The 26,920-nt window shown below is 38.8% G+C and overlaps 1 protein-coding gene across 2 annotated transcripts in view; it reads right to left on the bottom strand.

The window, feature by feature from the left end:
* Positions 1 to 26,920, bottom strand: part of LOC126482391 (TP53-binding protein 1-like) — a 287,146-nt gene that overhangs the window by 25,310 nt on the left and 234,916 nt on the right. For both annotated transcript variants that reach the window (XM_050106500.1, XM_050106498.1), the window contains 5 exons: positions 26,542 to 26,653; positions 21,132 to 21,325; positions 16,047 to 16,193; positions 6,871 to 7,094; positions 3,479 to 3,719 (listed from right to left, as the gene is read on the bottom strand). In XM_050106500.1, coding sequence (XP_049962457.1) covers positions 3,479 to 3,719; positions 6,871 to 7,094; positions 16,047 to 16,193; positions 21,132 to 21,325; positions 26,542 to 26,653 — 918 coding nt within the window. The remainder of the gene's footprint in view (positions 1 to 3,478; positions 3,720 to 6,870; positions 7,095 to 16,046; positions 16,194 to 21,131; positions 21,326 to 26,541; positions 26,654 to 26,920) is intronic.

Raw genomic sequence — 26,920 nt, 5'->3', positions numbered from 1 at the left:
ACATAGTTACATTCCATCCTGGATTCCCCACTGTTTTATTTTTACGATACATATCGATTCTTGTTTTTCCTACATCCTCTCCTCACTATGCGTCAGTGGGAACAAAAGGATGTCCAATCTAATCTCATGTTTCTAAAAGCGAAGAAATGTCCTTGGTCACTTTTATTTTCATTTCCTTTCACGAGGATGTGAGGAGAGGATTACTTAAGAATTTTAGAAACAATGACTTTATCACTGGGGAGAAGTGAGGACCTCAATGGTACATGAAAGGTGTCAATGCTATTACCAGTGCAGCACTGAAGCATCTTACAACTAACTCTTCTTCAAATAATTTAATTATGATATGACACACACTGTTTCTATTTCTGAAAAAATACGTTGTGATCCTAGTTGTACTTCGAGTGCTCAATTCAAAACTGTTTTTAGTTTTTTTCTGTCAGGGACAGTTTATGAGTAATCACAATTTTATTTCGCTTTTCTATTTCTGATATAGTGCAGCAAACATGAGGTGAAATTCGATAAAAAAATTCACGTTTTTATGATCTTATAAGTTCATCACATTAATAGAGGGTGAGATCTAACACACATCACAGTAAGCTTTGTGTATACACTTTGTAGCACTTATTTGACATGAGAAATTACAGAAAATTGAAAAAAAATGAGCCACTGTATTGTAATGCAGATCACTTTTTTCTCTTGTATTGTGAATCTTTCTTCTCTCAAATGATATTCCAGCAATAATCTGCTGACATAGAAGGTACCCACTTCCCTTCATAATGCCTTTCTATGGTAGAAATGTCTTTATGGAATCTTTTGCCATGTTCATCCGATACATCATTACAAATCTCTGTGAAGTAGTCTAGATGAGAGTCCATCATTTGTACCTTCAAAGACATATTGCGCCCCAGATCTTGATATGCTTTGATCATGTCATTCACCATGGCTTTGTAGTTAGTAGCTCTTCCTTCTTCTGAGCAAGTTTTCTGACACCATCTTGAAACAGTCCCATGCTGTCTTTTCTTTGTCAATTAAACGTGCTTCAAAATTTGCACGTTTCTGCAGCTCTTTGATTTGTGGGCCCACACATACACCTTCCTTTATTTTTGTAGCTGAAAGACAAGGGAATCTGGTAGTTAGGGGTGCAAACCCACTGCCTGTTGGGTCCATGGCCTTTACGAACTGTTTCATTAGGCCAAGCATGATGTGAAGCGGTGGAAGTAGTATATCTTCAGGAGCTATCAGACGTTCACGCCGTACATTCTTTTCGGCCACTTTCCATCTCTGATTAGGCCATTTCTTTTTTATGCATTGAGAATTCCTGTCTAGACTGTCCCACTCGCAAAGAAAACAGGCATACTTTGTGTAGTCTTGTTGCATTCCCAGTACCATTGCAATTACTTTGAAATCTGCACATATTTTCCATTTGTATTCATTGTATTGTGTTGTAATGTATTCATTGTATTGTAATGAGTTCTTTGTATGAATTCGTAATTCTCTTTGGTCAAGCTGGCATAAGCTACTGTAACAGAGGGTATTTTATTTCCGTTATTGAGCAAAACACCCTTGAGACTTGTTTTCGACGAATCTATGGAAAGTCTCCATTCCTGAAATAAGGGTGAAGGTTCAGCACTTTCATTAGGCCAGCAATGTCATTGCAAAACTTCAATGCTATGTCAGTTCCAAAATAGGAAATAAAGGCATGTTCTCTGTGCCTGAAAACATTGATTTTTAGGATTTTTGTGGAGTAGATTATACTCTTATAGATTATAATCTTGAACCAAGCAACTGCATTTTTTGTTTACTTAGTCCTAGATCACGTACTAAATCATTTAAATCTGCTTGTGTTAAGAAATGTGGCAATGACTCACTTGTGCAGTGATATAAAGGATCATCATCTGTGATTTCTTCAGTATTACTTACTTCACTGTCACTCCGAATTTGATCTGGAGCTTTTGAAGGTACTGGAAGGCTGTCAGAATGCTGTACTAGCATTCTTACTGAAGGCAGATCTGGGTAAACAATGTGCCTCTTTGATTTTTTGTTTGTATAACACTGAATTTTTGTTAGACGTAAATAATAATCAGTGATGTGGTCCTTGGGCTCTCTCCATACCATATGCACAGCAAACAATGCCACATTCTCTTTACCCTTCCACAACTGAATTAGTTTGCAGTAACACGTAGAACAACAGATAAGTGGTGCCCTTTTTTTATCTTGGTCTCCTATCTCTACTCCAAAGTAATGCTTATATTCTTTCTTTATGACTGTTGAAATTTTCTTCCTATTTCTGACAAAGGTGAACTTCCCACAGATATAGGAGAAGTTGTCTGGCTTATATCAACATCCAGAAGTGGCATTTCTGAAAATTTAAAGATACCTCTTCACTAATACAACTGTACTACATTAATACTAGAGAACTAGAAAATGCTGATATGTAAAAACAAGCAGTCAATTTACTTTCAGCACCAGGCTAAATCAGTTTAAACACACAAACTCATTTGTTCAACTGTGCTCAGAAATATGACAGAGACGGTTACATGTCAGCCAAAACAACCACTTGTTAAGACTGGCACAAATTACGGCTAACACCACTGTTGTAAACTCGATGTACCTGCCACTGGAAAGTGTGAAAGTTTACTGCTGAAGCAGGGACCGGCTGTCACCGATCGAGTTAATGAGCTATTGCAGGTGGTCTTAATGACATAGGTGTGGTGAGGCATAACCCAATGATGTCTGATTCTTCAAACTGTTGAACAAGAAATTGTCCTGTTCCATCACTACTGGATGCGGCAACACACCTGTAATTCTCTATAACATCCCTGTATTTGCCATGAAAATTATGGACATATATATATATATATATATATATATATATATATATATATATATATATATATATATATATATATATATAAAAAAAACAAAGATGAGGTGACTTACCGAACAAAAGCGCTGGCAGGTCGATAGACACACAAACAAACACAAACATACACACAAAATTCAAGCTTTCGCAACAAACTGTTGCCTCATCAGGAAAGAGGGAAGGAGAGGGGAAGACGAAAGGAGGTGGGTTTTAAGGGAGAGGGTAAGGAGTCATTCCAATCCCGGGAGCGGAAAGACTTACCTTAGGGGGAAAAAAGGACAGGTATACACTCGCACACACGCACATATCCATCCACACATACAGACACAAGCAGACATATATGTCTGCTTGGGTCTGTTTGTGTGGATGGATATGTGCGTGTGAGGGAAACATTCCACGATATATATCCCTGACAACGATATTTTGTTTACATATTTGAATTTCCCATGGTAAAATGGTTTAGAAGCACACACTTTAATATCAGAAATAGAACCCTTGTTGAACAGTGTAATTAGTGCAGTATGCCAAAAAGACATCCCAAAAACTAAAAGCAGATTTCTACTTACAAAAACCTTGGTTCACATAATGACATTAAATTTATTATGATCTACTTACCATCATTAGGTGAGTAAGTGGTTGTCTTGGCCCCTAGATCATTAAGAACTTTTTGCCAAAAGGCAAGAAATTGTGGAGTTTCATGAACTAAGACTAGCTTTTTCCGGCTCAATAACTGTCGGGAACCACCTTTACGTGTCCTCTGAACTGCACCAAGATCAATACCATTTCCTACATAGCGTTCATCTAAAAGTGACCAGCCCAGTGGTAGGCCATAAGCATTTGGTGAACACATATCACCCTGAAACACAAGAATATCTTACTACGCTTTAAATGCATTTTACAGGGAAATTGCAAACAACTCAGTTTTCTGCAACTGGGAGATTGAAACTAAAGTCTTATGAAATGAAAAAAAAACTTACATTATAAAAAACACTGTTTATTCATTTTTTTTAACATTTTAAGGATATTGTGCAAAAAGCTATCTAAATATCAGTCTCCAAACCAACTTAGAATTTGTGGCAGTGTTTTAGTGACTTGTAATTGCAAGTACTACTCTAATGTGAAATTAATCATAATGAAACAATAGTACAAGGAAGGTTGACAATAACGAGACAAAAGTGATGCCACACGTGCGTTACGTCAATGTGTCAGTAAGCTCGCCAGAGACAGAGGAATGAACATTGAATGAGATGCAGTAATTCTGGAACAGCTCCAGAACCCACATTTACAGATTTATGTGTCAGGGCAGGAATTTAGATTTGAGTCTAGCATTTCTCAAATTCAATCCAAAATTTAAGACTTGTATAATGTTACTTGCTGTATGATAATAGAAAAACAATGAGTGTGAGAAATTTGAAAGTAAGTTTAAGAATAGAGGGCAGAATAGCACATAGGAAATAGCAACGTACATATATGACTGTATTACTGTTATTTCATTGTTGTTTCTTATCTATTATATTTATCTTATTAATTTCACAACTTCTTTGTTCAATTCAGTGCCTACCAATTTTGTTTTCTGTGAGTCCTTTGTTTGCATACTACATAGTATTTCAATTTTTCTGTGCATCTCATTGCAATAGACGACTTCCTTATTGATGACAGTGCAAAAATATTGTATATTTGCACCTTACTGTTCAGTTTTCTCCTTTAATTCTATCTAATGAATTTGTCTTCATCCTAACTTTTTAAGACCTGCAGTGATTGCGTTACTTACAGATTACCATAAATAATTTGGAGATGAGATCACATGTTGTACTCAGTTTTGTCCCACTCTGGCAGCATGTAACAAGTGTCCATCTCTGTTCTCTGAATCAGTTTGATTAATCAGAAAATGCTTCCTATTGTCCCTCACCCTGGCATCAGTGTTTATTTGCTTATTCCTGATTTCAACGCACTGGAAGCCAACACAACAGCAGGCAGTGCTGCCAGTACAGTGTGCAGCAGACAATGAACCACTGAGACACAAAGGCTTACACTTGCTCCAGTGGTCCGTCACCAAACCAACAATGACTGCTGCTGCATGGTCTAGAATGTACAGCAAACATTCAAGTGAGCTCATTGCAAAGGGCAACATATCACTGAAGATTACTATCATCACAATCATTACCATCGTGTTGAGATGGCATCAATTCCTACTTTTACATATGGTTCTGGGTCATGGTCTACCTCTCACACTGTTACAGAATGGGTGGAAAGGGGAGTCATTGCGTCAAAAGATTTCAACAGGTATTAAATTACACTCAGGAATCAGTGACCAGCACAATGGCTGAAAGGTTTTCTGCCAAACTATCAAGTGATGAAATGTTGGTATCCCAACTCAGTCGTTATTTCAATGCTGATAATCTCTTACATAAGAATAAATTCATCTTTGAGAAATAAAATTTATTTTTGTTTTCAACCAAATCTTCAGTGCTCTACAAGAAAAATAAAAGAAATAGTTGTTCGCATAACTGTATTAATGAGAATGAGATTTTCACTCTGCAGCGGAGTGTGTGCTGATATGAAACTTCCTGGCAGATTAAAACTGTGTGCCCGACTGAGACTCGAACTCGGGACCTTTGCCTTTCGCGGGCAAATGCTCTACCATCTGAGCTACCGAAGCACGACTCACGCCTGGTACTCACAGCTTTACTTCTGCCAGTATGTCATCTCCTACCTTCCAAACTTTACAGAAGCTCTCCTGCGAACCTTGCAGAACTAGCACTCCTGAAAGAAAGGATATTGCGGAGACATGGCTTAGCCACAGCCTGGGGGATGTTTCCAGAATGAGATTTTCGCTCTGCAGCGGAGTGTGCGCTGATATGAAACTTCCTGGCAGATTAAAACTGTGTGCCCGACCGAGACTCGAACTCGGGACCTTTGCCTTTCGCGGGCAAGTGCTCTACCATCTGAGCTACCGAAGCACGACTCACGCCCGGTACTCACAGCTTTACTTCTGCCGCAATATCCTTTCTTTCAGGAGTGCTAGTTCTGCAAGGTTCGCAGGAGAGCTTCTGTAAAGTTTGGAAGGTAGGAGACGAGATACTGGCAGAAGTAAAGCTGTGAGTACCGGGCGTGAGTCGTGCTTCGGTAGCTCAGATGGTAGAGCACTTGCCCGTGAAAGGCAAAGGTCCCGAGTTCGAGTCTCGGTCGGGCAAACAGTTTTAATCTGCCAGGAAGTTTCATATCAGCGCACACTCCGCTGCAGAGTGAAAATCTCATTCTGGAAACATCCCCCAGGCTGTGGCTAAGCCATGTCTCTGCAATATCCTTTCTTTCAGGAGTGCTAGTTCTGCAAGGTTCGCAGGAGAGCTTCTGTAAAGTTTGGAAGGTAGGAGATGAGATACTGGCAGAAGTAAAGCTGTGAGTACCGGGCGTGAGTCGTGCTTCGGTAGCTCAGATGGTACAGCACTTGCCCGCGAAAAGCAAAGGTCCCGAGTTCGAGTCTCGGTCAGGCACACAGTTTTAATCTGCCAGGAAGTTTCAACTGTATTAATACTCACATTGGCTACAAATAAATGGACATAGGTGACATAAAAAGAAGTGCATCATTTACTTGTAAGTTTCATGAATATTAAGTTAACTTAAAATTGCTAGTACTACACACTATGGATCACAAAACAAAATATATATTGTTAAGGAAACAATAAACAGCAATGTGCTTGTAAATAAATCAGTTGCAAAAAATTTTGTGATACCTATTCTTTCTACAGGATAAACAGTATTTGTGGAGCATCACTTACTGCTAATATAGTGTCCAACACTTTGTCTAATTTCAGTGTAGTTAGGGTTATTGTTTCTCAGTGCTATTTTCATAAATCTTAGTGAACCAGAAGATATGACTAACAGGCTACCACACACAGAAAAAGTATTCACACAAAAGCTTCTACATTCTTATGAGTATCTGTAATGAAAGTACACACATTTACTACATAAAAGAGGCAAAATTTCGGTACGCTTCCTGTCATTACCTTTGTTCTTTGGATGACAAATTCATGATTAATAATCTTCACTGCTTTGGCTAGGCAACATATATACTTTGCAGTTAGGCAAGGTCGATTAGCAATAAGAATAGTATCACGCAAGCGGTCCTCAGGAACATCATCCAAGGACTCCAGCACAGTGCCACCTCCAGCTTCCAACTGCATTCTCAAGCGGTCTTTGACGAAACGATAACTGCTGAATTCTCGCTCACCTGTTTGACAATGTAAATAATTCAATCAGACAGAAGAAAACAGATTGGTACACTTTCATAATTCTGAACTTCCATTTATAAAGTGATAGCTTATGCAAGTAGCATAAGGAAACTGCATGAACAGTAAAACATACGACCGACTGCAACCTATTGGAAAAAACTACATCTGGTTTGAAAACCACCACCAGTTTTAGAGTCGGAGCCAAAGTCATCCAGCAAAGAATTCAAGACTGCAACTGTTGTACATGACATGCCAAAGTCGAGTGGTTGCTGTTACAAGGAAATAGTCACAATACCTTGGTTATAAATCAACAGTAAGTGGCTAATGACATAAATATCATCATTTATTTACACTTTTCTGTTTTTTTATGCAAATCTTTTGTATAAAATGTGTTGTAGATATAAGAAAAGGGGGGAGAAGTTGTAAGATGCCGATGCTAATTGTAGTCAGCAGTGCAGAAGCTCTACAGTGGCAAAGGGACAACTGCAGCAATGAAGCAGGCAATTAAACGATTCTCCAACAGCCATTGGCTACAATTTAACCACTGTTAAAAAGTACTAATAACACAGTTCATTTGTCGACATTTAATGGTTCCTAAGTGTTTAGTATGGGCTTGTGGCACTTATGTACAGATTTTGGTCCCAAGCATATTGGATATTTGAGTATCAGGTGGGTGAGTCAATTTTGTAGTGTTACTTAAAGTCATAATAGGGAAGACATCACATCAGGTCATGGAAGAACATGTGATTATAAATTTAAAGCTGTTCAAGTGATTGGTATATTCAGTTAATTTATGATGTGGTAAACGAACAAAATTCAACTACTTTGGAAATTTAGGGATCCTCTAGAAGGAAGGAAGTTTAGGCTGGGGACACCTTTAGTGACCACAAACTGCTCGTTTCATCAGGAGAAACTCATATATGAATAATAGTGATGTATAGAAGAAATATTTTTTTCAGAAAGATCTTGATTTATTACTGATACAAAGTAGTTTGCATATGCAGAGCTTCATGCATTCAGATGGGTATCTGCTAGTTAACGTGGGAAGTGTTCTGATCAGTTTCCTTGGATGCTCGTGCACATCTGATACTATAGCAGGGACTACTTTTGAGCAATGGAAGAGTTTGTGTTGCTGATGGGCAGTTTTAGCCCCCCATCATAATTATTACAGAGTTGAAGTCTCCATCTTTGTATATTGTCTAAGAAACCATTAAAATACAAAATACGGAGTTATTAGTAACATGTTTCTTAAGCTGGATTGATTTTCGACAAAATTCTTATAACCTATAACTGGAAAAGTAATTTAGCTAGAAGCCGCCACCTGACGAGTCGAGAATTATTTTATTTTTATTAACCAGATATTAAGTGGTTGTGGCATTAATATTTTATAGGCAAGACCAAGTTGGGATTCAGGACACTCTGGAACTCAAGAAGTTTTAATTCAATCAAGCAGGAATTCAACCCCCCCTCCCCCACCCCCCCCCCCCACCCCCAAATTATATCAGATCAGTATCATAATAAATTGACCCTGTCTCTGACTAGGGAGTCATTATATCTCTGCTATTTTGCTACATTTGATAACAAGGGAAAGAGTATTACCAAAATCTCTGTATAATGGCACTACTTTCAATGTATAATGGGAAGAGTTCCAGTATGTACCAGCTACCAGTATGTAGCCATAAGGTATTTGAAATACATACAAATATGGTAAGGCCAAGTTACAAACTAGTAAGTATTTAACTGTAACAAGTAAGAGATAACTAGTAGCTTGCCGTAATTACAAGCAATCCGATTTGCTTTTTGAGCACAGCATGCTGAAATTTTATGTTAGTAATATAACATTTTCTAAATATATGAATGCATATGATTTGAATAACTGGGCAAGCAGGAAGCGAATCAATAAAACCTGTAACAATATAAGCATTCTCATGTAAAAGATAAAAATTAATGGTCGCTGGTTATGACGCTACTATGTATGGACTGGTTATACCTACAGACTAATTGTGCAGTGTCACAAAGGTAAAACTAAACAAGGAAGTGGCAGGGCATACTTTGAGATAGTACATGAACCAATTTAAACTTCAAATGTAAATAAATACAGCTTAAAAACACGGTCACTATCCTGAGGCCTCATCAAGCAATTACTAGCGAAGGAGGGAGGAGGATGAGTAACTATCTTGCACAGGCCCAAGTGATAGCATCCTGTAAGGGTAACACTGAAGACCTTGACAGCAATGAAGGCAAAGAGATGGATCTCTGTACAGCAGAATTATTGGAAGAGGAAAAACCGTCAACAAAACACACTTACAGTCCCTGATCCTAAACACCCATCAGAAATACTAAACAAAATCTTGATTTTAAGCAATCATGATCTGTAAGAAAAAAAAACAACTTCAATCCAGGTGGTAAGGGAACCACCTGACAATGAACAGCAAACAGACATTCGTATTCTGGCTTATCACAATCACAAAGAAAATCACAGTTGTCTAGCAATCTACCAGCAAAGAAAGCTATGTACACTGGATCCTTCAATATCAACATCCTACTTCAGTCAGGCAAAATACACAACCTCATATCAGAATTGTATCAACAAAGGACACAGATAGTAGCTCTTTACAAATATGCTTCACAGATGAGAACACTACAGATTAAGGTGACTACCATATCTTCAAGAGCAAAACGGACAAGCAAGTCAGAAGAAATGTCACAGTTCTCTTGGGTATGGCTCTTGTCATAAATAATAATATAGTCAGCTCAATCAAACAAGACAATGGGCGTGCAGTGTGCGAATAAGAATATCAGATTGATCATGTAGCCATTACATATCATTCACAAAAAGAAGTTCACAACATGCAAGTCCACAGAGGTGCAAACATCAACTTGGATCACTACCTTGTGCATGTCAGAATAATGTTTATCCCCAAAAGAACACACCGCAAGATATCAAACCTTTGGTAATTTAACACAAAAAGAATCCAAGAAACTAATATAAAAGACAAATGAGAGAAAGAAACTGCAATAACTTGGGAACAGCTCCAAACCAAGGATAAACAGCAAGCCACAAAGGTAATCTCATGGGAAAAAGAACATAAAACATCCTTGCTGGGATTCAGAATGTGAGGAAGCTCCCTAAGAATGAAAGAAGGCCTTCTAGAAAATGTAACAGTAATCAATAACCTGAGACTAAATAACACTTTGTCAAGATCAGAAAGCAGGTGGCAAATTTAATCAGACAAAAGAGGATACATGTGAAAGAAAAAACTGGACTCAATTGAAAAGAACTACAGAGAACACAACACATATGACTTTTACAAGACATTCAGTGGAAAGACCTGTGGATACACTTTACAGAACATATGCTTCAGTAAAAAGAATAGTAGATTTGCTCTGACTAATCATGACAACTGAGAGAGCTAGTGCGGTACTTCTCTGAGCTTCTCAACTGCATAGAACAACCTCCAACATTTCCCAGGGAGACTACTATACACAAATACAATACCAGCTCTCGTTAACCCACCAAAGGTGATAACTTCAAACATATCCTTAGGCTTAAGAACAACAGGCCACTTGTATGGGGGAATAGCATTGAAGCTCACAGGCACAAACACACTCTTAAGAATGTACATAAATCATCATAGATAATTGACAAACAGAAGAACAGCCAGAATTTTATAAGTGCTCATTTGTCCACCTGCTCTAAGAGAAAGGTGTCAGGAGAGATGTAAATAACTACAGAGGGGTCTCTCTGTCTCTCCTTCAAGTCACATACAAGATGTTCTCATCACACTTACTTCCAGGAACACAAACACAGCTTGAATATAAGAACAGCAAATACAAAGTGGGGTTTCTATCAGGATGCTCATGTGCACAACAAATCTTCAATCTAGTAACAATCCAAAACAGCCCCATCATTTACACTTTCATCTACTTAAGAAGGCGAGCGGGGCCTAGACCAAAGACATTAAGCCTCATCAAGCAAACATTAACAGAGTCCAAATTAAAGCTAATGTGAGATACCATATATCAGAACTATTTGTTATTCACCAAAGAGATAGACTGTCACCTTTCCTCTTCAATCTCCCCCTCAATAAAGCCATTATGGCATGGGAAAAAGAATTTAAAATCCTTAAGTCCCTGGAAAATACTCAGCTCTACATTTAGATCTACATACGTAGTCTACAAACCAGCATTCGGTGCGTGGCAGAGGATATCCTGTATCACTACTGGTCATTGCCTTTGCTGTTCAACTCACAGATACGATGAGGAAAAAATGACTATCTATATGCTTCTATACAGACCTAGTTTGTAATATCTTATCATTGTGGTCCTTACACAAAATGTATGTTGGTGGCACTAGAATTGTTCTAAGTGAGCTTGAAATGCCGGTTCCCTAAATTTACTCAACAGTACTCCTCGCGAAAGAACTTCACCTACACTCCATGGATTCCCATCCGACTTCCTGAAGCATCACTGTAACGCCTGCATGTTGTCTGAAGCTACCGGTAACAAATCTAGTAGCCCACCTCTGAACTGCTTCAATGTCTTCCTTTAAACAGGCCTGATATGGGTCCCAAACACACAAGCAGTAATCAAGAATAGGTCGCATTAGAGTGCTATATGAAGTCTCCTTTGCAGACGACCTGCACTTGCCCTCAATTCTCCCAATAAACTGAAGTTAATTATTCCCCTTCCCTACCAAAATCCTCAAATGCTCATTCCATTTCTTACCACTTCACAAAACTATGCCCAGATATTTAAAGGACATGACTATACCACACAAGGCACTAGTAATGCTATATGTGAATATTATGAGTTTGTTTACCCTATTCATCCACATAACTTTCCTTCTTCTACATTTAGAGCCAGCTGAAACTCTTTACAACAACTAACAATTTTGTTTAAATCATTTTGTATCCTTCTAAAGTCATTCAACTTCCCATACAAACACAGCATCATCAACAGACATCTGTACACAGCTGCCCATCCTGTCTGCCACATCATTTATGTATATAGAAAACAGTAGTGGTCCTATCACACTTCATGGGGGCACTCCTGATGATACCACTGTCTCTGATGGACACTCACCATCAAGGTCAAGCCACTCACATATCTGGGAACCTATTCCATATGCTCTTACCTTTGTTAACAGTCCACAATAGAGCAATGTGCTAACACTTTTAGGAAATCTAGAAATATGGAATCTGCCTGTTGCCCTTCATCCACGGTTCGCAGTGTATCGTGAGAAAAGGGCAAGGTGAGTTTTGTTAGAGTGATGCAAAATGTGTTGGTTTGTGGCCATAAGCTTCTTGGTCTCACAGAAATTGCCTTTACAAATGTCTGTTTGTGTCTGTTTTTTCCCCCCTAAGGTAAGTCTTTCCGCTCCCAGGATTGGAATGACTCCTTACCCTCTCCCTTAAAACCCACATCCTTTCGTCTTTCCCTCTCCTTCCCTCTTTCCTGATGAAGCAACCGTTTGTTGCGAAAGCTTGAATTTTGTGTGTATGTTTGTGTTTGTTTGTGTGTCTATCGACCTGCCAGCACTTTTGTTTGGTAAGTCTCATCATCTTTGTTTTTAGAGATTATATAGTGTCTGCTCAATTGTCAAATGATGGTATCTTTGATCGATTTCTTAAACGCAAAATTTAAAACTTCGGCTTTCCTTTTTCTATTTTTGTCTGCCACACCAGACTAATCAATGGGTGGCTGGATGGAAGCATTAGACCCACTTCATGATTTTACATGGGATCAGAATTCTCTCTGGTTCTTTGGAGATACTTTACTAAGGTATGATGATGGTAATTGTTATATGTTTCATGCATACATGTTTTCACAGATGCATGAATCTCTAGTAACCTTTGCTCGTTATTATTTGCACATTCTAAATCAAAAAATAGTGCTGCCATTATGTAAATTACTTATGGCTGCTACATTCGAGGATGAACAATATGGAATTTGTAATCACTTTGTTGGACACTGTATGAAAATGCAGTGGTCGAAACTCGGGGCGGAGAAAAAAGCTCGTCTTCCACCTTTTTTTCGATAAGGAGACTGATACTATTTTTGTTCATATACTTGTATCATCTCCAAAAAAATACAAATAAAAATTAATGCCACCAATGCCAGGACCCTGCCAACATTTTCTATAAACAGTGTTGTTGTCCACCCAAGCTTCATCAATATAAAGAAGTTTCTGTCTTGCTCCCTTAATTTCCTTGCTCGTCAATTATATCACTTCTCTTTACCAGAATCTTTCGTTTACTTACAGATCTTTTCACGTAAATACCATTTCATGCAGTGTCTTGCGTAACACTGGTTCTCCAACATACAAGCTGGCGAAGTACTTGGCCAGTCTGCTAGTTCCACATGTGGAACACTGCAAGCACCATATTAAAAATCCAACAGATCTTATCAACCGAATTAACCGCCTTCGACTTAGTGAAGACGACATTGTGTGTCATTGGTTGCGAAAGCTAGAATTTTGTGTGTATGTTTATGTTTGTTTGTGTGTCTATCAACCTGCCAGCGCTTTCGTATGGTAAGTCACATCATCTTTGTTTTTATATATATATATATATATATATATATATATATATATATATATATATATATATATATATATATATATATATATATATATATATATATATATATAAAAAAATAGAGGGAAACATTCCACGGGGGAAAAATTTATCAAAAAACAAAGATGATGTGACTTACCGAACGAAAGCGCTGGCAGGTCGAAAGACACACAAACAAACACAAACATACACACAAAATTCAAGCTTTTGCAACGAACAGTTGCCTCATCAGGAAAGAGGGAAGGAGAGGGAAAGACGAAAGGATGTGGGTTTTAAGGGAGAGGGTAAGGAGTCATTCCAATCCCGGGAGCGGAAAGACTTACCTTAGGGGGAAAAAAGGACGGGTATACACTCGCACACACACACATATCCATCCACACATACACAGACACAAGCAGACATATTTAAAGACCAAAGACTGGTATTTAAATATGTCTTGACTTCCTCAAATCCTGCCCTGAAATGAGATCCATCCTTCATGAAATCCTCCCCACTCCGCCAAGAGTGTCTTTCCGCCGTCCACCTAACCTTCGTAACCTCTTAGTTCATCCCTATGAAATCCCCAAACCACCTTCCCTACCCTCTGGCTCCTACCCTTGTAACCGCCCCGGTGTAAAACCTGTCCCATGCACCCTCCCACCACCACCTACTCCAGTCCTGTAACCCGGAAGGTGTACACGATCAAAGGCAGAGAGAGCCACGTGTGAAAGCACCCACGTGATCTACCAACTGACCTGCCTACACTGTGACGCATTCTATGTGGGAATGACCAGCAACAAACTGTCCATTCGCATGAATGGACACAGGCAGACAGTGTTTGTTAGTAATGAGGATCACCCTGTGGCTAAACATGCCTTGGTGCACGGCCAGCACATCTTGGCACAGTGTTACACCGTCCGGGTTATCTGGATACTTCCCACTAACACCAACCTATCCGAACTCCGGAGATGGGAACTTGCTCTTCAATATATCCTCTCATCCCGTTATCCACCAGGCCTCAATCTCCGCTAATTTCAAGTTGCCGCCACTCATACCTCACCTGTCATTCAACAACATCTTTGCACACAGCCATGGTAGTCTAAATATCAAAAGCATTATGAATTTGCCACAGTCTTATTCTACAGGGGATGATGCATGTCCTTAGTGACTTTATTTGCAAGTAAATTTTACTGTTTATTTTTACGGATCCATGTATTCTCCTTTGTAATTTGTAAATCCCGGACATACAGTTTTATACTCGTAAATACAGTTACCAGCTATTTCCTTACTAAAAAATTTGAACACAGTTCTGTGACAAGTACTGAACTGTAGGCGCTGAGTCTTGCCAAGATTCAAGGATAATCCTTGAGTCTTGAAGCATCTACTGATGTTCTCAAATATTTAATTAGCTCTATTTTCAATAAGGAGACTGGTACTATTTTTGTTCATATACTTGTATCATCACCAAAAAATACAAATAAAAAACTGTGCCTTATGAAACTGCAAATGGAAGATCATTTATGCATGTCAGAAACAAAATTAAACCCTGTGGTACACAGAGTCCAACTGCTTTAAATTCTGAGTGTCTATCATTTAAATGACTGACATGGAACTGAGACACATTGTTTTCTGCCATTCAGATGAGATAAAAAATGTGCCTACTATTCTGTAATATTTTAAATTTTGTGTTAGAACATCACAGTTATATTTTACAATACAGGTGAACTAAATTTTGTAATTGTGACTCTTCTCTGGATTATTCACCAATTTACAGTACTTGAGTACACATTTCATCCAATTGTTTCTGAATTGGTAGTGTTGTGTTATAAAGTCACAGACAGTAGGAAAATATCAACACAATATCAAGATTCCTGCATATTGGGCTACATGCAATACAACTGGTGTGCTGAAGGTGGTCTGGTAGCTGCATGCTAATGAAGTACTTCACCTCATCATCGATTCATAACCTTTCTTGACATACTCCTGCTCGAGGTGGAACCTTTTCATCCCCCACTGCCCTTCTCCCTCCTCCCCCCCCCCCTCCCCCTCTCTCTCAGTACCTCTTTATTTTATTAAAACTTTTATTATTATTTGTTATTGGCACTTTATACCTTTTTTGCAGTACAGATAATGATATCAACAGCCCTACATCCTAATAAATCAATTTTTCACAGTAGAGTCTAATAATAAGGAGCTGAAACATGAACTGGGTACACACAGTCAGATGTCAGGTGGTCTTTATTCACTGTGTACTAAATATGTCTCATGAGATTTTTCTGTAAATTACAAAGAATATCTTCAAAGTTATTTCAGTGAATCAATACTATAATAATAATAATAATAATAATAATAAACATAATAATAATGGTATTGGTAGTATTAGTAAAGCAGTACCTTCTGAATCCGAACAGATTTCATGCACCTTTTCGTAGCTTTTGTTGGGCTCAAAATCTACTGATGTCAGCAAAAAAATCATCCCTTCAAAAATTTTGCTATCTTTGGGTGGAATTGGACCCAGGGTTTCATCAAGCTCAGTAGACTCTGAAAAAGAAGTCAGATTAGTTTTCCCAGATGGATAAAATACAAATGAAATACAGTGCATATATTTTTGAGAAACAAACATACATATTGTTATTATAGACTAGGAAAAGATGTAATTTGAAATCGGAACATTTTTTCCTTAAATATATTTGGTACTGTTCCTGGAAGCAGACAAGAAACTAATAAACCAAATATCCACGATTGTACAAAGTAGTCGATTCTCTCTTTTCAATATAATTTTATGGAATCTGCAATTGATAAATCATACCAAAATAATACAATGAGATATGTGGGTTTACACACTAGAAAACAGCAAAAATTTATGCAATACTGGAGATACAACTAACTCATGAAACAATCACAAATGTGAATATCACATACATTACAACATAAAGGAATGCAATGAATAAGGAGAGGTGCTGTGGTATCAGACTCTGCCAATTGAAATTAGGCTTCACAAAGGCTTATTTGGCAGGAATATGGTACTCAAAGATACTATTGTTGACGAGGTCACACACTTTTTTCCAAAGATTGCTTTGTTCACTTTTCCTTGCAAAAGGTCATTCATACTGTGCCCTAAGTGTTGGTTGGTTGATTTGGGGAAAGGGACTGAACAGCTAGATCATCGGTCCCCCTATGTGATAGATCTGGGCTGACCTGAGAGGAGAATATTATGAACTGCAGATAAGAAACATTGCACACAACATTCCCTTCATCAATATGTCCTCTGGTATTCCAGACAAACTGTCAATAGCTTTCTCTAATTCTACAACTGCTACAAATGTATGTTTGCCTTTCTTCAATCTATATTCTAACATAAGTGTAAGACTAGTATTGCCTCACATATTCCTACATAACCCCAGAACCCAACCCGATCTTACACGAGGTCTGCATCTACTAGTCTCTCCATTCTTACGTAAATAATTTATGTCAGTGTTTTGAAATGATTTATTGCACTGATGGATCTGTAATATTCCAATCAGTCTGGAAGTGCCTTTTTGGAATTGGAATTATTACATTCTTCTTGAAGTCTGAGGGTATTTCCCCTGTCTCATATATCTTACATACCTAGTGGAATAGTTTTGTCATGGTATGTTCTCCCTAAGATGTAAATAATTCTGTAGGGATGTTGTATACTGTAGGTCATAGCTTTGTCTCTCCGTGTTCTGTCAAGTTCTTCTTGCAGCAAATAATCTGATAAATTGCACATATCTATCTACTGTAAAATCCTTCCAGCTTAGAGCTTTCCATGCTTTCGAGTATAGATTTAAGGGAAGTCTTTTTCAATGGGTTCTTGAGACAACTAAAGAGGCCAGAATAGTACAGAGGAGCAAGAAAAGGAAGAGAGAAGATGAGGAACACAAAAACCAAGAATGTTATGCAACTGGAAGGTTTTAAGAACTACAGAGGTGAGTAACAGATGAAAATTTTCATCTTTATTTTTAGAAATTCTTATCTTATATGACATATTTTACCAGCTCCACAAATTCTATGTAACAAGTTTTATCAGTGCTCCCGATCAGGTGCAGTTCCACACAGTTTATTTTTGTAAATTAATTTTATCCTGTTCACTTTGTTTTATCTTTAGAGTGTGTCTTTTCATATCTGATTTATTTTAGCAGTGTGTCATATTATTATATAAAATTATTTAATTGGATAGATAAAAAAACCTACTCACCAAGTGGTGGCAGAACGCATACATAAAAAGATTGTTGTAACTGGCAAGCTTTTGGAGCCTGTGGCTCCTCCTTCAGGCAGATGTGTTGAGGGGGGAGGAAGAAGGGTGAAGGAAAGTACACCATGTATGTATCTGCTGCTGAACATTTCTTCAGTCAGAGCCCACCTGATTCCAAACCTATGAAATCCTTCCTACTCACCTTAAATCAACTGTATACTTACCAACAACTACTTCATCTTTGAGGGGCAGGCATACAAACAGATCAGGGGTATGGCCATGGGAACTAGGATGGCTCCTTCCTATGCCAACCTTTTCATGGGTCACTTGGAGGGGACTTACCTGGGCTCCATAAGTCTTCAGCCCCTGGTTTGGTTTAGATACACTGATGACATCTTTGCCATGTGGACTCATGGTGAGGTTGATTTGTTAAAATTCCTGGAATCTCTGAATACATTCTCCCAATTAAACATTACATGATCTTATCCCTAGCCCTGTGCCACTTTCCTTGACATTGATCTCGTCCTCACTGAAGGCCAGCTACACACTTCTGTCCACACATTAAACCTACCAATAAACAACAGTACTTAGATTTTGACAGTTTCCATCCTTTCCATGTCAAATATTCCCTCCCACACAGCCTTGGCATCCGAAGCAAACGTGTTTGTTCAAATGCAGACTCTTCACAGCAATACACCACCGTTCTCACCTCAGCCTTCACTGCACGTAATTACTCCACCAGCCTAGTTAAAAAGTAGATTTCCCAGGTCATCAAATTCAATCTTAGTACTATTGATCCTGGTCTGGAATGTGTTAATCAGCTACTCTGACAGGATCATGACTTCCTAAAATCATGCCCTGAAATGAGATCCATTCTGTCTGAAATTTTGCCCAACACACCTAGAATAGCTTTCCATCGTCCTCCTAATCTCCGCAATATTCTTGTCAGACCCTACGCTCCTTCTGCACCCACCTCCCTATCCTATGGCTCCAACCCCTGCAACTGTCCCCGTTGGCAAGACTTGCCCTACGCATCCTCCTACCACCACCAATAATAACCCTGTGACTGGTAAAACATATACTATCAAAGGGAGAGCCATCTGCAAAACAACAATGACAGCTATTATGTAAACACTGTTCGGCCTTCTACGTCAGCATGACTACCACCATCAGCGTGACTACCACAAAATTATCAATTAGGTTGAATGGACATAGGCAGAGGGTGTACACTGGCAACTTGCAATATACTGTTGCAGAGCATGCTCTGTAACATGACATTCGTGACCTTGGCGTCTGTTTCACCACACACACTATCTGGATTCTCCCCCAGACACCAATTTCTAGGAACTCCGCAGGTGGGAACTAGCACTGCAACATGTCCTTGGTTCTCGCCACCCACCTGGTCTTAATTTACATTAATTTCTTCCACCTCAGCATTTCTCCACTGTAACTACTCTTTGCCTAATTCCATTTTAGTTTTTCACTTCTTTCATTGTCTTTCCCATCTATTTTTCACTGCCCACGTCTGTTACGTATGATGCACTTAGCTTCTCACTCTTATTAACTCATGCATGATGTTTAAGCAGTAATCTTTGTATGCATATTACCCTGTTTTCCAACTTTAAGCTCTCATGTTTTCAAATCTCATCTGAGGCAGTCCCCAAAATCAGTCTTTTCCTCTTGACCCGTACAGTGTCTCCCCTGACCTGCGGTTCTGGGTGACTTCCTGAAATCTACTCCTTTTCCTAGACCTCTCCAGTCCTTTCCCTTCACCCTTCTTCTTTCATCTTCAACTCTTCCGCCTGAAAATGATTGCAATTGTTATTGCTGGAATGTACTATCTATGATTAATGCACAGACAGTCTGACTTGCGAATGTATTTTTGTGCCAGCGCCCTTAGTTCACATGTAAATAGTGTGTTAGAACCCCGGTAGCGATTTATGTGAAGGATGTTAACATTGGCAACATTTCATGTAATTTACATCATTTCACAATTTGATATTTCTGTCTACATAACATGTTTGTGCAGTTCTGTATATACACTCTGTGCTTCATTTGTGTGTTTTTTTAGCTTTTGCAGTACTACTTGAAAATTGTCCAAAGACCGACATTGCAACTATGAAATAAATGATTTCTGCAGTCAACAGCGAATATGATGTCCTTTTACATAAAGTATAAACTAATGCAACTATTTTCTATATCATAGGCTGAACTGAGCAGATGGCTTTTACGAATACAAATTACAAAGCTTAAGGACAAAATGTTGTGGTTTTTTACATTAGAACTTGGGAACTATTAAGGCAGACTCTCTCAACAAGGGATCTATGTTCCAGTCTTGTAAGAATCTAAAATTCTAACTCTTCACACATGCTCTAAACATTTTTTGCTTTATCAAGTGTATTATCAATGATCAATGACATTTTGTCTAGAAGAAATGGAATATTTTTATAAATCCCTTCTTTGTGTTCAGCATTTTGAATCCACTGACACTATGTTCTTTGGGAGTGTCTTTGTGCATTTCTGAGAATACGTAATGAAATTAATTATCAGACTTTTTCAGAAACAAAGTCAGTGTTGTCGCCACACAAGAAGCAGCCAACAACTGCTGCTAGAGAATGATTTGATCACATGTCACATTAGTGAGCATTTTTTCATGTGATTATTCTGAATGCTTACCAACCACACTGAAAACCATGTCCAAATCAATGTCCATGTTAGCTTTCATGTCCTGTATGAGAGTGGCTTAAGCCTCTTGGGAAAAATCAAGGTGAACACAAGACAGTAACTGTTTTCTAATATGACTATCATTTTGATTTGCAAACACAGCTGTTTCTAGCTATGGAAGTGCTCAGCAAACAGTATTAGAGGATGTTCAGATGCAAACAACTTGGGGAGTAATAATCTCAGAGGATTTTGAGTTAATTTTCTGGGAAGACCAGAAATTTGGCTCAATTTTCTACAACTTTCAAAGACGCCCTCGTATCTCTTCATATGTCATTCACAAATGTTTGACAAGACAAGATGGCTACTGTATTATAAACGAATGCTGTGGTTGCACTATTATTTTACAGTGTGCTTATTTAGCTATCAATATCTACATGAAGCACTTGATTACCTACAACTCTTCTCACATTTGACCTTGTGTAGGCCCTCATCCTTGCACATGTTAGAAATCATTTATGTAAATCAGTATATCCATTGTTCTAATATTTTTCATGTAACATTTAATCATATGAATACTTTCTTTCCATCAAAGCACATACCTTTTAAAATGTTAGTGGTAGCAAATAACGCCTTTCCTTTGCCTTTGGCAGAAACTTTCCCCTTCCCACGGGAGCTACTTGTGGCTACAGGCACAAGCTTGCATCCTTCACCTTCAGGTTCCACACCAACAACTGAAACTGCATCATCCGTTGTTGCACCTGACACCGATCCACGGTCACTAGGTGATGATGATCTGAAACAATTACAGAGAATCATCACAGTTGCATACAGGAGACTAGAAAAAAAACTTCAAGGACAGTTAATTACAAATAGAACAGGACTGTCACTATCTACAAAACTAGGGAAACGCCACCATTAACCTATAACTGATTGATGTATGGCCCATGGATATTTGCACTGATGAGCTAAAAAATTTTGACCACTTGCTTAATAGTATATTGGCTAACTTTTGGAAAGGAATACTGCAGTGATAAAGCATGGAATAGATTCAACAACTTCTTGGTAAGTTTCCACAGGTATGTGGCTCTAGGTGTCTATAGGCAGGTCCAGAAAACTAAATTACATATGGGTAGTTTGTGGGTATGGTGCTGGTGCATGGCAGCATCTCAGATTAGTTTCATCAGGTTGAGATCAGGAGATTTAGTGGTCAAAATAAAATGTGAGTTCATTATCATGATCCTCAACCCATTTTAGCATGATTCTGAACTTGAGTCATGGGCAATTAACGTCCTGGAAGACGTCACTGCCATAAGAGAAGACATTAAGCATTAAGATGTAGGAAGTCTGCAATATTATTCAACATAGTCCACAGCTGTCACAGTGCCTTCAATCACTATTGCAGGTCCGATGAAAGCCCAGATGAATGTCACCCGCAGCATAATACTGCCCCACTGACTTGTGTGCATGCGCGTGACATGTTTCCATAACCCCCCCACCACCACACACACACACGCGCGCGCACACACACACACACACACACACACACACACACACACACACACACACACACACACACACACTTAAACAAACATGCGCACATGAGCCTGTGGCCACAACAATACTAGCTGTTTATGAATGATAGCGCAGTCTGACATGGGTGGGAGAGGGGAGAAAATGTAGCAAACTTAGGGCCAAAGCAATCACAGAACTGTGGGAATGGGATGAGGGAGAAGAAATGTAGGAAAAGTTTTGGAGAATATCACAACTGAAGACATGTTGAGTGGGGGGGGGGGGGGGGGGTTGTACTGTTGATATAATCAAATAGACATGATCTAAATAACTAAAGTAATTTTTGATTACTGTTTTTGATCTGATGAACAAATCATCTTCAGATCTCAAAATGAGTAAGAAGAGAATATGACTATACAAAAGTTATAGGAGTGTAACACCAAAAAGCATACAGCCAATGATGCCAAGTACAACAACATGAAATCAATTACACAAGGGCAATTAAATGTGGGTGTGCTGTCACATACCTTGCCACAAAAGTTTCCTCACAGTATCATTTGTAAATTTTATGTAGCTGAATGATACATCATACTATTTGACACACTTTTGGATAAACCGCACTTTGGAGCATTATTTATGACCTCGATACCATGTTTTGTTTAGTCTTCGTATCACTGACTGTACATTTTTAATGTACACTCCTTGCACTTTTTGTATTATCACTAATTTTTCCAGTTTCAGATGAAGATTTACTATTCAAATCAAAACTAGGAAACAAAAAATAAATATGGTGATCTGAAAAGTGTTTTGTCTCAGTATATTGGAGGATATGGTGGATGGATGGTTCCCACACAAGTAGTTTACAAGATATGGATGCTGAAAGGTTGGGGGGTGGGGGGAGGAGGAGGTGGAGGATCCAAATGGCAGAGAATCAGCTGTTGAGGTAACTGGTATTATGATACAGAGCATGTTCTGCAACTAAGTGAATGATTTTGCATTTAGCTACAGTTTGGCAGTAGCCATTCACGTGAATAGAGACACGTGGTTAGTTGTAATTCCCACATGACAGTAATTGAAGTATGGCTGGTATATAAGTGACACCACCATTTCCAGGATAGGAAATGGTTATAACTGCACTGCTTCTAGCAAGTGGTAATTGGGCCTATAGGACAGTTACTACATCACTGTTGACTACAGGCAAATGATCCATTGGGTATAAGCATGTAAATACAAGTTCCAGTCTTGCCCTATAGCAGCCACTTCATCACTGCACGTGATGGCTACAATGAAATATTTTACCTGCTCACCATTGAGATGTAACTGTACACCTGTGAATTAATTTCTTGATGCTAACAATAACAATAATAGTCATCATCACATCTTTTGCACATCTGCCTAGATAGCTCTGTGTGTTAAAGCACTGCTTCCAGGACGGGGAGGTATGCCGAGCCCAGATTGAATCTGCCTGGGAGATTAATGTTGAGGGGCAGTTTTCCGGCCAGCCTAGATGTGGTTTTTAGGCAGTTTCCCACAACCCACTAAGTGAATACTGAGCTGGTACCCAAGCCCTGTCTCAGTTACATGATTCACAAACACTACAAAAACTTTCATTCACTTCCATATGTGTAACTACAGGCAGACAGTTGGGGTACACATTTTCCATCCCTGGGGAGTAAAGAGATGGTAACAGGAAGGGCATCCCGCCACCCACTAAACTAACTGTGCCAAATACATTAATAATCACACCGAAGCTGCACTGATGTGGGACAAAGGCATAAAGAAAAGAAGACCATCACATGCATTTGCACAGTACATGACGTGTCCACATCATGTATTAGCCAAATTATATACAGACACTTGATGCAAATTGAAGTATGAATGAAAGAACAGAAAGCCAGTGTAAAGACAAATTCTGTTAAGAACAACCCATTGCAGATTGACCACACCAGAACAAAGAACAGAAGAAATTGATCACATTTAAGGCCTACATTGGTCACAAAAATATGTTTAATCCTTTTCTATGAATGGTGCTTATTAAAATTCTGCAGATTTACAAGATAAAAGTTTAATCAACACACACTCATTCATGATAAGCACAGGAAGTTACATCTACACCTGAAAGGCAGCAACAAAATAACAACAGAGCAAATAAGGATTGAGAGAGGTATATTTCAAAGGTAACAACTAAAAGCCCCTTATGGTTCTGTTTTGCATTTATCCACTTTCATGCACACATGTTAAATCAACTGACATATATGGATGGCATGCTACATGCCTAAACCAAAACACAGATGACTCCCCCTCACAAAAGCAATAGGTGTTTTCTACAAATGCCAGTAAAGTTCCATCCTCCTGACTTTTCAAAGAATCAACCTCCCACATGTACTACAGCTTCAAGAGTCTGATTACTTTTCAAGTGAATGAATGGTTAAATATCTGACATTACGCAAGTATGCGAGAAAAAGTTTACAAAGGTTTGAAATCATGTATAAACTTTGTTGGAATACATTAAGTGCTCTCTTCCTCACATACTGGATGAAAATAGTCTGGGTAATTTGTGCGCCGAATCTTATGCTGCCTCAAGCCGCAAAGACAGTTTCTAACTTTGATACTGTATTAAATGTTTAGCATAAGATTATACAGTATATCTCCACTTTTACATTCCCAGAATTACCGTTTTCCCACCATTTACAACATTTTTTACCGCTCCCATCAAATTTCCTACATTCACAATGTTAATTTGCACCCGATTTTGTGTCAACATATTTATAATTTTCCCATGATTTACGCTTTATGAAAATATGTTTGTGGAGAAAAAACTGACATAAAATGATGCGACATGATGTTGGCCGTCAAGTAGTATTTGCACAATATTACTTGTTAAGTTCTTTGACACCATGGTTTTCTGCAGTCTACTAAGCAAATTTAAATCGATAAATGTGTAAAGTTGGAACAACTCGTGCCGCATCTCCCACTGCTGCCAAGCTCTACCCAGCTTGGTGGCTGATGGGAGTAACTGGTTCCAACATAGGTTTGTATTTGCAGAAGAAGACCATATCACACACTACATCTGGGTGTAAAACTCTGGCACCCACAGCTCATCTGAAAAACGCTTCATGAAGTCACCAAAATAATCCATCAGGAAGTTAGAACAGCAGTATCAATTAATGAGAGTTTTTCCTCTATACTGCAGGTAAAATACAAGAAAATCAGAGAAACTGGAACGATCACCCCAAAAGAATAAGTGAAGAAAGATTACGCCTCCAGATAAGAGGATTTAAGCCAGTTGGGAGAAGAAGTTAGGAGATGGGTACTGTAACAGGCAAAACAAAGAAGAGTCCTAATGCTTGAAGTGAAGAAAATGAAGATGGTGGTGGTGGTGGTGGTGGTGGTGGTGGTGGTGCTGCTGCTGGTGCTACTGCTGCTGCTGCTGATGATGATGATGATATGATGACTACAGATATGATCCTCTTTAGTGTTGTAGAAACTGAAAAACATATCAACTTGCTATTTTTACATTTCGCATTGTACCAGTACTGGCTGGCTAGAAGACTTTACTGACGCAAATACTTCCCCCAGAATGGAATTTGTGTACCCTGTCTGTCCGAATTTAGTGTTATCTCATGTGCAATTGTGAAAACACTGTGTAAATTTTCCAAAAGTCTTCAAATCATGTAACTGGGGCACGACTTAGGTACCAGCCCAGAAGTCACAAAGATGGATATGGAAAACAGCCTAAAACCCACACCCAGGCCCCACTTTCAATCTGCCATGCGAATACAGTCTAGAGATAGCATGCCTCCCCTTGTCCCCGGAAGTGAGTGCTTTAACATGGTCAGCTATCCAAGCTGGTTTCTAGAACTGCAGCTAACAGCCAAAAAACTATTCATGCTAATCAATTTGATATAACAATGATTTATAAATCTGAACAAGTCACCTTCCTCATAGACTTCAAAGTACTGAACACCCACAAATTGCAAATCATCTGCAAGAAGAAGCTGGCCAAATGCAGGGATCTGATGGATGAGGTAAAAGCCATCTGGATATAGAAGTCTGTGCGCATTATTGTTGTGGTAATACTGGGACACCAGTGTTAGCCCACAACAGACTGTGAAGAGCCTACAGGACCTAAAACTGCATCCTTCACCCTGTTGGCAATTGCAGAATGGTTTGCTGGGTTCTTGAAAACATAGTTAACTTGGGAACAATTTGTTGTTTTAACTATCGTTATTATATCAATATCATGCATAAATGGGTGAGCGAAAATGTTCTGATAATAGTAATATTAGTAGTGGTGGTGGTGGTGGTGGTGGTGGTAGTAGTAGTAGTAGTAGTAGTAGTAGTAGTAGTAATGATAATAGAGATATTATGGTATAAAGTTAATACCATTTTCTCTTTCAGGATGGAAACCTATACAGTAGCTGAATAGGTGTTTAAGTAAATTCTTTTGCCACTTAGTACAATTTGCCTCCCACATGCCATAAATAGAAAACTACTCACCGAGATACCTTATTGGGACATGCATTCCCACTTGGCCCTGGGGTACGAGGTGTCGCAGGTCCCGAAGCAGCATGAGTTGGTGTACGAAGGCGCTTTCCTGCCACTACGTTGTCTGGTCACATGTGAACAGAGACAAACAGATCTTAATAACATTTGGTATGGCAACTGGTGCCATAGTAAAGCATGTAGTGCACATGGAGGTGGGAGTTGGAGATAGTCACTTTAGCAAACGGAAGAATTTCTATTACTGTAGAAAGTAGTATTGATCAGTTTATTATACGATTCTTCAAAAAAATGTGGTGCGACCCAACAAACAGTATCACCTTGGCACCACCTGCCACCTCCCTTCCAGCGACTAACACCAGTTCTATCTATGTCC

Source organism: Schistocerca serialis, chromosome 5 (genome assembly GCF_023864345.2).
Source record: "Schistocerca serialis cubense isolate TAMUIC-IGC-003099 chromosome 5, iqSchSeri2.2, whole genome shotgun sequence".
NCBI lineage: Eukaryota > Metazoa > Arthropoda > Insecta > Orthoptera > Acrididae > Schistocerca > Schistocerca serialis.
Note: the sequence above shows the minus strand (reverse complement) of the source record. Positions and strands in the feature narration are given on the sequence as shown.